Source organism: Colossoma macropomum, unplaced genomic scaffold, assembly GCF_904425465.1.
Source record: "Colossoma macropomum unplaced genomic scaffold, Colossoma_macropomum, whole genome shotgun sequence".
Taxonomy (NCBI): Eukaryota; Metazoa; Chordata; class Actinopteri; order Characiformes; family Serrasalmidae; genus Colossoma; species Colossoma macropomum.
The window spans coordinates 31,075-46,828 of NW_023495155.1; the positions used below are offsets into that span (position 1 = coordinate 31,075).

A 15,754-nucleotide genomic window follows, 5' to 3' on the forward strand; every position below is an offset into this window, starting at 1 on the left:
TTTTGTCTGCAGGTAAAAGAGCATCAAAGACCAATAACAGAATTTAACCCTATAAATTCACAGCTTTATTACATCAAAAGGCTTATTATTCACATATGGAAAGCAGTACAGAGTTATTCCTTAGTAGGAAGTGAGGGAAGGTATGTAAGGGTTTTAAGGGGTAAATAACTGAAGATACTGCAAATATACTTAATAAGACTTGACAGATACTTTAGTGGCACTTAAAGTACTCTGAATTCTTTAGAATGTGGTAGGCCTGATTACCGTTAGATATTAAACTGAAGAATTGTATGAGTGAATAGAATAACTTTAAATAGCTTTAACTGAAACACATTTTACTGTTGTCAGCTTTGCTCATCATTAAGGTAGCAGTTAGAAATCAGTGCAGCTGTGCAGGCTGGTGTGTGTTTCTGCAGTAACAGGATTTTTGTTGTGGAAGATCATTAACTTAAAGCCTCTTTCTGTCCTCTACTCTACTTCATCACTGCTCACCAGCTTTTCGGTACTGATACTGAATTCATTTTGTGTAGTGAATGTTCTGGGCATTTCTATTCCTTTGATCATAGGTTTTTAGTTTGTTATGCACCAACATTTTCGCTACAAGATTTAATTAATTTAAATTTTAGGCCAATACTGTCTCTGATTAGCTTACAACACTTGTATGAACAGTGTTTTAAAATTCCTACATCTTCTCACATGCTGACTGTAACGTGCGACCAGAGAGCAGACGCTCGCAGATGTAAAAAAGTGATGAAGCTTTACTAGAGTTATTGTCGTTGGTACACAGGCACAGCAAAATACACTGAAAGCGATCAAACACAACAGGGCTAGGCAGATCAAAGTCCAGAGTACAGGCAAAAGTCCAAAACCAGATATCAATCCAACCAGGCAACAGTACAAAAGGGCAAATCCGAAAATCCAAGAAACCAATCCAGAAACACAAGGTCCTAACAGGGGAGATCAAAAAAACCAGAATGAACGCTCAGTAGTTTTCAAGAAAACAATACCTCGCAAAGGTCCTATGCTAAGCCCGGGCTAATATACTAAACTAAACAGATCACATGACAAACACACAGGTGAGAGTGATCAGTATTCCGGAGAGCTAGAGCGGCAATTGGTTGCTGCTGCTCTTCCTGGTGTCATGTGATGAAGCGGAGGATTCTGGGAATTGTAGTTTGGAGGCTGGCTGGCCGAATACGTGACAGTACCCCCCTCCAAAGAGTCCTGGCTGGCCTTGGAACGAGGGCGACCAGGACGACCACCCCGTCCCCCACCAGTCCTCGGAACAGGGGCCGACCCAGAGCTGCCGAGGCGCTGGACCGCCTGTGAACTCTCACGTGGTCTCTGCAGACGAGCTGGAAGGGATACGGGTAGCCCTCTACGTGGGCGACCCCTGGGACGCGGAGCAGGTTTCTCAGGGTGCTGGCTGTGAAAATCCGCCACGAGCCCAGGGTCCAGAATGTCCTTGGCCGGCACCCAACACTGCTCCTCAGGTCCGTAGCCCTCCCAATCCACAAGATATTGCAAGAGACCGCCTCTTCTTCTGGAGTCCAGCAGCCTACGGACAGCGTAGACCGGTGCCCCTTCTATCATTTCTGGCGGGGGAGGTGTAGCATCCGACGACACCTCGTCCAACGGCCCTGCAACAAACGGTTTCAATAAAGACACATGAAAAGAAGATGATACTCGAAATCTAGGGGGTAATTCTAATCTGTACGTCACGTCATTTATTTTCTTAACTATTTTAAATGGTCCAATGTATTTAGGGAGTAACTTCCTACTTCCCTCTCTATGGCGAAAATCTCGTGTAGCCAGCCAGACTCGGTCCCCAGGCTGATATTCCGGAGTGGGTCCTCTGTGCCGGTCCGCCTGTTCTTTATGTCTTTGGAGAACTTCCTCAATCCGGCGGTGCGTCTCCTCCCAGACCTGCTCACTCCGTTTCATCCAGTCGTCGACCGCAGGGACCTCTGTTTCCATCCCAGTCCATGGGGCCAAAGGGGGCTGATAACCCAATACACACTGAAAAGGGGTCAAACCTGTCGAGGAACTGATCAAAGAGTTCTGTGCTATTTCAGCCCAGGTTAAAAATCGATACCAGTCAGTGGGGTTGTTGTGACAAAAAATCCTTAAAAACTTTCCAAGTTCCTGATTCATCCTTTCACACTTTCACACTGTCCATTTGCTTGAGGATGATATCCAGAAGTTAAGCTCACAGAGACTCCAATCTGCTCAAAAAAGGCTGACCATACCTGTGAGGTAAATTGTGGCCCTCGGTCAGAGACAATGTCCTCCGGGATCCCGAAAAATCTAAACACATGGTTAAACATGGCTTCTGCCGTTTGGAAAGCCGTGGGCAAGTGAGGAAACGGAACAAAACGTACCCCCCTGGAGAATCTATCCACCACAGTCAGAATTGTGGTGAAACCTTGGGATTCGGGAAGTTCAGTTATAAAATCTATAGCTAAATGTGACCAGGGTCTGTCAGGAACTGGAAGGGGCATCAACTTGCCTGCGGGTAAAGTCTTAGGGGTTTTACATTGTGAACAGACCGAACATGATTGCACGAATGTATGAACGTCCTTACTCATTGATTCCCACCAGTATCGATTTGATATTAACTGATGGGTATGTGTTTCTCCCGGATGACCCGTCACAATGGAAGAGTGTGCCCATGTAATTAAGCGATCTCTACATTCTAGAGGGACATATTTCTTCCCTGGGGGGCACTGACTAGGCACCGAAGCATTAGTTAGCGCAGCGTCAATGGCTTCATCTATTTCCCAACGTATAGCTGATATAATAAGGTCTGGGGGTAAAACGGTCTTGTGGCTATCAGGGTCTAACTCTTGACTTGACTCTTGGTGTACACGCGAAAGCGCATCGGCTTTTGTGTTACGAGACCCAGGCCTGTAAGTGATGGTAAAGTTAAAACGAGCAAAAAACAATGACCACCTAGCTTGTCTGGAGTTCAGTCTTCGAGCGTTCCTGAGATATTCTAAATTCTTATGGTCAGTAAGCACCGTAAATGGATGGTTAGCTCCCTCGAGCCAATGTCTCCATTCCTCTAGAGCTAACTTTACCGCTAGTAGCTCTCTATCCCCAATTCCATAATTTCTTTCTGCTGCTGACAATTTGTGTGAAAAAAAGGCGACTGGGTGCAACTTTAGTGGTGATCCAACTCTTTGTGACAAAACTGCCCCCACCCCAGTCTCTGAGGCATCTACTTCTACCACGAATGGCTTGGAAGGATCGGGGTGTGTGAGAATGGGAGCTGTAGTGAAGGCTTCCTTAAGGTCTTGAAATGCCTTCTCGGCTTGCTCATTCCATCTGATCCTCTTAGGGGCGCCCTTGAGTAGAGATGTGAGTGGTGCGGCTTTAGTACTGAAATTTCGGATAAACCTTTGATAGAAATTAGCAAAACCTAGGAATCGTTGTAGCTCTTTGACTGAAGTGGGTGCAGGCCAATTAACCACTGCGTCGACCTTGTGATCATCCATGAGAACCCCTTGACTACTGACTACATAACCCAAAAAGTTGACAGACTCAAGATCGAATTCACATTTCTCTCCTTTTACATACAGATTATTCTCGAGAAGTCTCTCCAACACTGCTCGAACCTGCAGCACATGGGTCTCTTTGTCTGGGGAATAAATCAAAATATCATCCAGATAAGCAATTACAAATTGACCTAGCATGTCCCGTAGTACCTCATTAATAAATGCCTGGAACACAGAGGGTGCTATAGAGAGCCCGAAGGGCATCACGAGGTACTCATAGTGCCCCCTAGTGGTCATAAAGGCTGTCTTCCACTCGTCTCCCTCTCGGATACGTATTAAATTGTAGGCACTTCTGAGGTCTAATTTGGTGAATATTTTAGCCCCCTTTAACTGTTCCAAGGCTACGGGCACCAGAGGAAGCGGATAGGGATATGGCTTCGTAATGTTATTGAGTGCTCGATAATCGATACAAGGCCGAAGTCCTCCATCTTTCTTCTTAATGAAGAAGAAACTAGAAGAGATTGGGGAGGTAGATGGTCTAATAAAGCCTTGTTCGAGCGCTTCTTGAATGTATACATCTAACGCCTTCTGTTCTTCCTGGGTTAAAGGATAAACTCTGGCCTTAGGGAATGTATGGTCTTCAATCAAATCTATGGCGCAGTCATGGGTTCTATGTGGGGGTAACTTGGTGGCATTAACTTTGCTGAAAACCTCTTTGAGGTCTTGATACGCAGGGGGAATGTGGAACTGGGTCTGGTCTTCATCGGGGCTTTCTACTGATGTGGAACAAACCGAGAGTGAGGGGGATACAATGCAGGTTTGCAAACACTTATCTGACCACTTAGTAATTGTGTGATCGGACCATGAGATCAAGGGGTTGTGTTTCTCTAGCCACGGGAGTCCTAAAATGATCTCGAATTCAGTTTGCTCTAGGACTAAAAAAGACAATGTCTCTTGATGAAGGGCACTGGTCTGGACGGCTAGGGGCTTGGTGATCTGGGAAATTGTTCCGGCTCCTACCGGTCCTCCATCCAGTGCTACCACCTTCAAAGCATTAGGCAGTTCCTCCACAGGAATGTTGAGTTCCTTCACGATCTTGGCTTGAATAAAGTTTCCTTCCGCTCCGGAATCTAAAAGGGCTGAAACAATAACAGAATCGGGATGACAGTATATACTGATAGGTAGCATAAATGATTTAGAGACCAACCCTTTTGTGGGAACACTCACCACATTAGCACGCAGAGTAGACTCCACGTGCTTTCCAAGGGTTGGCGCCTTGCTAGTTTGTGGTCTCACAGCACAATCCTTGATCTGATGACCAGACTTCCCACAATATAGACAAAGGTGATCTCTCATCCTGCGTCTCCTTTCTTCCGGAGTTAGTCGTGTTGATTCACATTGCATGGGTTCAGGGGCTTCCAGTGACTCCGTAGTACTTGGTGATCTGGTGAAACTGCGTCTGACATTCTTGTCATAGTTCTTCTTGACCCGATGTTGTAACAGATGATCGATTTTAATAGCCAGATTCACTAGTTCATCTAAGGACAGGTCGTCATCCTTACATGCTAGTTCGTTCAAGATGTCGAGTCTGAGTCCTTGTCTAAACACAACCACCAATGCAGCCTCGTTCCAACCACTACTGGCTGCTAAAGTCCGAAACTCCAGAGCGTAATCCACTACGGAACGAGCCCCTTGCTTGAGCTGAGCCAATAATTCCCCACTAATTCTCCCTTCATAAGGATGGTCAAATACAGTTTTGAATGCACGTAAAAATTGCACATACGAAAGGCGGTGTATTCTATTCCAGCTTGCGGTAGCCCACTCTAAAGCTTTATCCGCTAGCCTGGAAACTATAAAGGAAATCTTCGCCTGGTCATTACTAGTGGGAGAATTATCAAAATAAACGGAACATTGGAGTAAAAACCCTCGGCATTTATCTGGGTTACCGTCAAACTTATCAGGCTTACTAACCGGAAAAACGGCAAGAGAGTTCAGATCCTGAGCAGCTGGGCTAAGCTCAGTTTCAGTGACGTTCAGAGTCTGTAACTGACTGCTTAAACCTTTAACGCTTGCTACGAGCTGGGCTAGCTGAGAGTGTTGTTCAGCTTGCTGTTGAGCTAGCGATTCAAGTGAGTTAGTTACCCCAGAAAGAACTTGCTGATGTCTGCCGAGTAGCTGTCCTTGTTCCATTGGTGCCTTCTGAAAAGCTTCTAAATCCGCCATCTGCATAAGCGGCGAGGTATTCTGTAACGTGCGACCAGAGAGCAGACGCTCGCAGATGTAAAAAAGTGATGAAGCTTTACTAGAGTTATTGTCGTTGGTACACAGGCACAGCAAAATACACTGAAAGCGATCAAACACAACAGGGCTAGGCAGATCAAAGTCCAGAGTACAGGCAAAAGTCCAAAACCAGATATCAATCCAACCAGGCAACAGTACAAAAGGGCAAATCCGAAAATCCAAGAAACCAATCCAGAAACACAAGGTCCTAACAGGGGAGATCAAAAAACCAGAATGAACGCTCAGTAGTTTTCAAGAAAACAATACCTCGCAAAGGTCCTATGCTAAGCCCGGGCTAATATACTAAACTAAACAGATCACATGACAAACACACAGGTGAGAGTGATCAGTATTCCGGAGAGCTAGAGCGGCGATTGGTTGCTGCTGCTCTTCCTGGTGTCATGTGATGAAGCGGAGGATTCTGGGAATTGTAGTTTGGAGGCTGGCTGGCCGAATACGTGACAACAGGTAGACTGTAAAATGCGCATTCAAGTAGAGGCCTACACTGAACAAAATAAAATCATAGAGGTAGGCTTCAGAACCAAGTGCACAACTAGTTATTTTGAACGAAGATTTGTCAACTGACCTTCTTTTCCAAAAACATTTCAGTCAATTTGATTGTGTTTTTCCCCTTTTTATTGACTTTTATTGTATTTTTCCATTGTACTGCTTCTCCTTGCCCTTTATTGACTTTTCTGTTTTCTTTTTTTTTGGTTTTTCTTTTCATTCCTTTTTCATTCACTCCTATATCCTTTTCTACTGTCCATGGTATATCTTGAAGCATTCAACGTGCAGTGGCACTTTGCCTTTCTCACATGCATAGGTAGTGTGTTTGCCACAATGACGACATCTCTGGAACAGGTGCATGGTGTTGATTTGCCAGTGAGAAGCTTTGTCATATCTTGTCTGATCTTCAACAGTAGCAGCCAGTAGACTCCTTCCATTGCTCAGTGGTTTTGTGCCAAACTTTTGCATAAGAGTGCCACTATCCATGAGAAGGTAAGCAGGTCGATGGTTCCTCCCATAACATCTCTGTAAAAGATATGGCTGTTTAAAAGTGCACTGTTGAGAAACCATACAAAGATGGGCCACCACAACTTCTTAGACCTGATCGAGGTACGGTATCTTGAAACCTGTAAGTCATGAAGGTCAACACCACCCATATGCTCATTGTAAAGGTTGATGCATTTTGGTTGTGGGACTTTGTCAATGGCACGTCGCTCCTTATTCCATCTCTTGACAGACATCTCACTGTATTTCTCCTCCATGTTTGTTGCCACTGTGACAATGTTATTGTCTTTCCAACAGACCAGCAACTTGTCTCCTTGGGTCAGAACCTCAAAAGGGCCCGGGGGTAACTTCTGTGGCTTGAAAGGTGCATCAAACAGATGATTTTGCCTTACCATTCCAGGGCTTCCATATTCTCTTTTTGTCATTTCATCGAGGAGTGCAAGTGAAGTGAAGAGGTTGTCATGACAGAACTTGCAACCTTGAGGCACCTGAGCTTGTTCTGCCAGACCAAGAAAAACACTGGGTCCCTGACCCAACCCAGTCTCAGGGAGGAGAGTGTAGGATCCACCATTTGGCTCCATGTGATACATATAACCACTGGATGAGGCAAGGCTTCACAGCATGTAACCAAAACAGATTGGTTTACCTCTTATGAACTGCTTACATCCATGTCGGCCATAGTATGGGATCATGCTCTCATCCACTGACAGCCATTCCTGAAATGGCATGATTTTGTATGACTGATTGAGCTCAGAGAAGATGGGCCTAACCTTAAAAAATGGGTCATCAGTGATCTTTGTGTTGTCAATCATATGAACTGAGGCCATTATTTCATCAAAGTGATTTCTTCTTATTGCGTCTGAAATGCTTTCATTGTGTACATCGCTGTCAAGGACATCATCACTGATAATATTGTTCCTGTCATGATCTGTCTCCCCCTCATGCTCCATATCTGACCCATCACTATCACAATCACTGAGGACAGCATCTTTCTCATTTTGAGAGATAACTGCAATGTTGCGTGCCTTGTCTGGGTGGTCACCTAGATCCAACATATCCAAAACTTGACTCAAAAGGAAAACTAAAGGAAAGAACAGAGTGAAAAGTTAGATACACCAAAAACGTGTATGTATATAAGTATGTGTATACCCAGATACACTGTATTATCCTGTCAGTCACTAATGTTGCTGTCAACATGTTTACTCATTCTATGAGCACACTGAACAAAGTTGAGTAATTGCAAATACAGATATCAATACTAGACACTTTAAAGCTGATGTGTACCAAAAATATGTTAACATACTTTACTAACCTTTTGTTTGAGAGCTTTGTTGCAGCCATCCTCTTCTCATGATGCAACCAGGAAGTAAACAGCTCTGGTATTGTAACAATCCGCACTAAACATCTAACACTGCCCATATTTCATTAAGACCCTTTATTATTTCAATATTTGCTGAAAATGCAACAATACATCATTCGGTAACAATTTTAGAGCATTAAAATTGAAAATATTTTTATGGTCACTATTGTGACTGATGGGATTAAATGGGTTAAAGTTCATGTAAGGAAATGATTCTAATACAAATTTCTGATTATATTAATGATAATGAAAAACTGTGAGCATCACTTTGTAATCTGTCAATATCAGTGTGTAGATCAGATGTGTGTGTGTGTGTGTGTGTGTGTGTGTGTGTGTGTGTGTGTGTGTGTGTGTGTGAGACTGTGTGTGAATGAGGTAACAGTGTTATTAATGGTGTTCAGTCATCTCAGGCTGCTGTGAGCTCTACACTATAGTGATACATACAGAGCTGAAGTGTGTGTTAGTAACTCTCTCTGCTGATGATGTTCAGCTCAACACTCTGAACACACAGTACAGATCAATACATTCAGTCTTTACAACACAAACATTCTTCATCAACAATCAGCACATCACAATAAAAGCACTACACACTGAATATATACTGACCTCTCACTGCTTCTTTCAAAAGTTGCTGAGGAGTGAATAATACATTGTGAAGATTTCATGCATTGAATCTTAAGTGAAATATTAGATAGAATGTGGATGATGCTGCACTGTTGTTTTGGGGGTTTTCTTTTCTTTATGAGGATCTGATACAGACTGACAGTGTTACATTTTAGGACTATAAATTTCTAATTTAGTATTACATTTGCAACAGTAATTTTGGTCTCTCTCTCTCTGTCTCTCTCTCCCCTTATTTTCCCATAGTATTGTGCAATAATTCATTGATGACATGTATTTGAATGTGACTCTATTAATTATTAAAATAACTGTTTAAGGAGATTAATATTCTGGTTCAGCTGCTTCCAATATTACATCTTCCACCTTCTCTGCTAGCAGCCCAACTGCTTCTCTCTAGAGCTTTCAGAACTTCTCACTCACATTACAGCCTTCTGTTCATTATTACACCTGAGATTCTGTTATTTCCTAATGAGATGAACTCAGACTGGCTTATATTTGAGTCTCATATAATATAAATACATAAACTTTTGTAAAACAAAGGCCAATTTAATGTTTTAAACACTTGAGCAGAAAATAGCAGAGGGTTGTCTCTGTGATTTGACAAAGAAAATGCTATGAAGTCCATCTCTGTTTATTTGAATCAAATACTTAAGATACTGTTTGTATCAGATTTTTTTTTTTCAAAGCTATGGAAACACGACTAACGGAGGAAAATCTGCTCCAACAGTCAGATGTTTGCTGTGTTTGTTCACTACTGGACTGAACTGTGAGGAGAAAGTCTAAAAGTAATGTAACAGATGTGATGTAGTTCATTTAAACAGAACCAATGTATAATCAAAAATGAGTCTTCTCTATTTCAGTCAGTCTTACACTCCTCCCTCTTCATTCACTCCTCTCTTATCTGTCTTATTACAGACTGTAGAAGTGAATTAAACAGCCTGAAAATTTCATAATTAAAGCCATGATGAATATGTGAAAAAAATGACCTACAAAGTCTCTGCTGAGAGACTCTGCAGACTGAATAAGAGAAGCTGATCATTCTTAAATGAAGTGAATGGAAGTGAAGGAGATGAGAGGATCTCAGTAATCAAGTCTTGCAGAGCTGCTGACTCTTCATTATTTGCTGCTTGTTGTGAGTCACTGAAATAGAGACTCATCAAACAGGCAGATAGTGTGTGTGAGTGTGTGTCAGAAGCTCTTGCTGTGTGTGTTCTGGGCTATTTTCAGTAATGGGGGAGAGGAAAACTACAGTAATGAGAGACACTCTAATGACAGTGAACTTCACTGTCTCTACATTTCTGCAGTTGGATTATGCACAGGAGCATTGTGGGAAGGAAGGAGGGAGATGAAGTCAAAAGCTTTGATTCTGAGATCAGAGACTTTGTTCATCATGTGAAATTTACCTGAAACTCAATATTATGTAGCTGCTTAATGTCTGTATTGAATGTAGTTCATGTTATAAGAGTATAAAAATCAGTCACTACCAGCAGAGAAAGAAGTAAACAGAGTTATTTACTTACCCCCCATACTGTGGAATAATAATAATTAAAACGAACAAAACACAAAGTTAGTCAAATCAAAGTTAGTCAAATCTCCATGAGAAACACTTTTACAGTTATAATATTTCAGTCTTTTTAACTCTTTATCTCCTTATCAGAATCTCCTTTTCTCATCTGTACTGTAGTTCTTCATCCTTCACTACTGAACTGTCACTCAATGCTTTCAGTACAACTCCATGAAGACGTTCAGCTAAACAGTTAAAGTGTAAACCTACAGCAGAAACTCAAGCCTTATAGAAATGATTGGTAACACTTTACAATAAGGTTCCTTAGTAAACTAGTAATTATACATCAACAACTCATGAACTAATATAGTAATTATCAGTAATTAATAATGTGTTTTGCTTCATTACTGATGAACAAACATGAGAAGGAATTGTTTTTATTCCTGCAGCAGTTAAAACGACTAGAACGATTAACAGACCCATAAGTTCCTCACACAGATCTTCTTTATTAGAGTTTTACCTGTAGCTCTGAAAAAGCCAGAGTAATGTAATGCAAAATAATTACATTATATTATTTAAACTATATATATATATATATATATATATATATATATATATATATATATATATATATATTATGTATTAAGTTGGAGGACAAAAGATTCATCCCTTTAGAGAAAATAAAGACTCTAAAAGATCTAGAAATGGATTTTTAGTTGTAAAGTCATTTTGATCCACGTTACTCTTAAAGCTCCTTCAGACAAACAAAACAATTCTTATAATTCAAACCTCAAAAACAGCCTGTTTGACTTTTACAGTGTATGTAGTTCATATTTCAGCTCAGTTCAGTGATTCTGTAAGAAGAACTCAATATTTAAGATGATTTAGAACTGAACTAAACTGATTTAGAGTTTAAACTAAAACTCTGCTTGAGTTCATTAAATAAATGAAGGTTTTTCTTGAATGTTTGTTGATGGAAATCCATGATGTGTCCTGTCAGGCTGAAGGTGAGCTGGCTTGAAATAACTCATCTGTAAAACTGTAGTATTGCTGTGATTTTACGGATGTAGAGAATCTTCACCATCATCACCAGATCTACAGGCTGGAGATCACATTCACTCACATTCTTCACCTTAAACTCTTTAGAAGATTAAGATCAGATTTAATCTTCTATCTATGTTTTATTTTATTTTACTGTTTTGATAGATGTTTGCATTAATTTCTATGATATTTCTATTAAATTTGGTCTTGATTAGTTTGTTTGTATTTTATACTCAAAGACTTGAATTTCAGTTTGAAATATTGTGGTTTCATCAAATGGTCAGACGGGGGCGCTGGACTTAAAAAAGCTCCTGGCGGGAGTGGACATCGCTGTAGAGAAATGAGCTGAAATTCAGGGACTGAATCGGAGAACTGAGACTCGCCTCTTTATTGGTGAAAGTCCACAGATACGACTGAAGTGTGAATAAAGATGCGCAGTTTCGGTTTTATCTCCTCACTACGCGCAGCTCAACTCTGAACACGCCCCTTTTTGTGTCTATAGTTTGTGGATCTGCAGCTTTAATTAGTTAAGAAAAGGATTTTTTGTGAGTCAGTCAGCTGCCTGTAGTGACGTCACGTATTAAATATCACATTTTAGCTGATATTTGTTTAGCTGCAGTTGTAAGTTTTCCACTGTGCAGTCATGATGTGGAGGTTTAGAGTCAGAGTGAGAAACAGAGTCACTGTTTTTTCTACTGAAATGCTCCATCTGTCCTTCACTCCACATTAACATCATTTATCCTCTGTATGTTTTACCTCCTTTATCTGAACACAACACCATTCTGAACATCTGTGTTTCTCATTTCTGTCTGTTCATCTTTCATTCTGAGACGCTGATGATGATGATGATGATGAGTTTATATAGAGTGAACTTCTGGAATACTTACTGCCCCACGCTTGTACTGTACACTCCTCTGTTGTGTCTCCATTGGTGACCTGACACAGGTAAGTTCCTTCATCTGACTCTCTACAGTCTCTGATCTGTAAGGAGACGTTTCCTCTCTGCAGCTCCTGAGTGAACAGACTCACTCTGCCCTCGTAGCCCCTCCCCTCTGTCACCTGCCTGTTCTTATAGAGACAAACACAGTCCGTCCCCTTAAACCACCTGATCTCCATGGCAACAGCACTGATTTCAGGAGACAGGTGACAGGAGAGAGTGACCGCAGAGGGAGACTGATGCTTTTCATCACCACGGGGGCCAATAAGTTTAAACTCATCTGTGTAGAAACACAAACACACACACACACACACACACACACACACACACACACACACACACACACACACACTATTAATAGTAGTGTCTCGTGTGTCTCCACAATAAAAATAAACTCTCTGATTGAATATTATTTAATGATGTTCACAGTAAAACCTTTTGTAGGTTCTGGAAGTTTAACTTACTGTTTCTTGCAGCCGCCATTTTTATCTCTTTATCTCCTCCTACAGATTCAGACTAATACAATCCTACAGAGAGAGAGAGAGAGAGAGAGAGAGAGAGAGAGAGAGAGAGAAATTTATACTTATTTTCCACTCAGGTTCAATGGTCACAGTGGTCTTTATCCTGATTAGCATGATGCTAACTGCTCTTACCTTCTCTGTTCTTCATACAGTCATATCTCTGCTGGTGGTGAAATATGTCCACATTTTAAATCAGTTCATATCAGGTTTTTGTCTATAACAGCAGATCCATAATAATAAGACCGAGTTTAAACTCTCCACTAATCTCACACACGACTCTCCACTTCAGCATCCAGAGCGGAAGAAGCAGCGACTACTTTTACTTAAATCTTCATTCCAGTCTTGGTTGCCAGATTAGTTCGAGGATTTCCAGAACATCAACTTTTCCAAATCCGCCAAAGATATTATTTATCAGAAACAGACAGGGGGGCAGATTTGATCAGATAACTGTAAGTGTGACCAACGAAAAAGTAGGTTAATAAAATATGTCCACAGTTTCCAAACTGACATGATATCTAATGATTTATATGACAATATTAAAACAAAAACAAACAATATTAATAACAGTGATAACAATGTCATGTAGTTTCTGCTACAAATTCAGTAAAGAAGTTCAGTTTTATTTTTCATTACAGTGACAGTTTTTTCTTTCTTTCTCTTTCAAAATATCTCAGTAAAATATCTCAGTAATAATAAAGTGATGATGATTAAACAGGAAGTGAAAGGACTATTAACTGTTATGGAAAGAAAACAGATGATTATTATACAGAAACACTGTAAAAACATTTTTTTTTAACTTGCATGAAAAAAAAAAAAACAAAAAAAACTTGGTACTGAATTACCATGAAATTTTTCTTGTTTACAGTTTTTGTTACACTGACTGACACTTTTTCGTACACGCTAAAGAAACATTTAGTTGAGCTGTCATGAGAACATCTGTGGTACTAACTTTTATTTCCTTGTTTAAAAATATAAGAAAATTTAGGTTGTGTAACTGTTACACTCTCTAAACAAAGCTTTCTGAAGTTACCAAAATATATTAATTGGAAATCAGTACTGAGGAATATTTAGTTGTGTCATTAAACTTAAAGAACACATTTGGTGTCCAGCTCTACAGTAAAACTGTGAATGTGTAAAGAAGTAGAAGAGGTAGTACAACACAGGTGAACGGCTGAGCAATCAAATATCTGCTACATATATATACACACTCAATTATGTACAGCTACCTTGTATTTATGCCATTTTCCACTTAAACAGGTCAATTTAATGTTTAAGTGTATTTTGTAGTTGCTGCAGTTGCACCTTGTTCATCGATGATCAGGACCCCAACTAGGACCACCACAGAGCAGGTATTATTATTTCATTCTAAGCAGTAACACTGGCATGGTAGTTTGCGTGGTACTAGAGAATCAAATACAGCAATGCTTTAAACACCTCATCGTCACTGCTGCAGTAAGAATACCAAAAAAAAAGGCAACACCGTCCTGTGGGCAGCATCCTGTGATCACTGATGAAGGACTAAAGAGTGACCAACACAAACTGCAACTGTGCAGATGAGCTATTATCTTTAACTTTACTCTCTACAAGATGGACCAACAAGGTACAGTATCAGTGTCTAGTGTCCAGTGTTTAAAAACCCTGTGGGGGTTCTGACCACGGAGGAACAGGATGAACGCAGATAAAAGGTATGCAGAGAAACAGACAGACTGCAGTTTCTTTGTCATTTTCAGCTTGTAAAGGTGGATTCTTCATGGCTGCATCAAAAATGAAGAAAAAGAAAGCAAAATTAGTAACAAAAACTCCAAACAAAACTTCTACTTTAGAAGTAGAAACAGGACTTCACTAAAATTAATATTTTAAACATCAGGTGTATAAGATGGGGATCCACCAAGGAAGCAGATCTATTAGTCATGAAAACTCTAGAGAAGTGAAAAAGGTAGTTGAGAAAAGAGAATCTCCTGTAGTTGAGTTCAAAGGCCTCACCAGTCAGAATCTTAGTGATTTAAAATGAAAATGATCAACCCTGGTGCACATTAGATTAAACTACAGAAAAGAAAAACACACACACACACACACACACACACACACAGACACACACACACACACACAAAAAAAAGTGGTTTAGTCAAGCAAAAAAGTTTTATTACCTAGAAACAAAACATGGGCACAATCGTTATGGGCACCTCCCCACCTTAGAGTACTTTCCAGTTTAAAAAAGACAGAAGTCCTCTCACAATGTCATCTCCATCCTTAAAAGTGGGCAGACTCTGGTTCACATTTCACTGAAAAAATGTTACCTACCAATTCTGAATGAAGCAGGAGGCCAAATCTCAGTGTTTTCATTGTACAATTTGAGGTGTCACAGAAATATGCATAAAAGCAAACCTCAGCTTCATGAACAATGCAATATGTTTGTTTTAAATGATATGAAAGATCTGTGCTACAGATAGAAGTTTTCCTGATGTACTCCCACTGCCCGGCTATTTACAGTTTAAAACGTCGACAAGTTTTCATGTATGATATAGACATGCACGCCCCAGGATAAAACATTTTAAAAAGTAACAAAACTGTTGGTTCTCAATGGTTATTACAGTGAGTCAATAACCAATCATGAGAGAGGAAAACAAAGGCATACCTGTGGTGATGTTTTATTAAAGTCAATCAAAGACAGACATTTATTCTGGACTACTACATTGACTACTACATGGAATTACACTTGTAGAAAAAGTTGACAAAAACAAACCAGCAGCATGCTTCAGAAAGAAAGGTAAAGAAAGCCGCTTCCATACCTGAGAAATGCTGGTGGTAGATGGAGAAAATGTTGTTACAAGAAGAGTACACATCTGGTTAAGCTTTAAAGCAGTGGCATGGACAGAAGAGAGAACTGAGATTTCACAAACATTAGTCTGATATTGGATTTTAATTCACTTAGCATCCAGTAACCAAATCACAGCTCAGTTAAAATAATAACTTACTGTTTAT

The 15,754-nt window shown here is 40.4% G+C and overlaps 1 protein-coding gene across 3 annotated transcripts in view; it reads right to left on the minus strand.

The window, feature by feature from the left end:
- The window catches only part of LOC118801048 (butyrophilin-like protein 2), a 39,468-nt gene extending 26,379 nt beyond the window's left edge, over positions 1–13,089 (minus strand). Inside the window, exons 1-4 of one of the 3 annotated variants that reach the window (XM_036561242.1) lie at positions 12,905–13,089; positions 12,716–12,778; positions 12,202–12,531; positions 10,263–10,297 (exon numbers count right to left, since the gene is read on the minus strand). In XM_036561242.1, the coding sequence (XP_036417135.1) occupies positions 10,278–10,297; positions 12,202–12,531; positions 12,716–12,734 (369 nt within the window). In that variant the 5' untranslated portion in view covers positions 12,735–12,778; positions 12,905–13,089 and the 3' untranslated portion in view covers positions 10,263–10,277. Of the gene's footprint in view, positions 1–10,262; positions 10,298–11,921; positions 12,532–12,715; positions 12,779–12,904 lie in introns of those variants that run through there. The other 2 variants (XM_036561241.1, XM_036561237.1) reach the window with 2 other exon arrangements.
- Between the last annotated feature and the right edge of the window lie 2,665 nt (positions 13,090–15,754).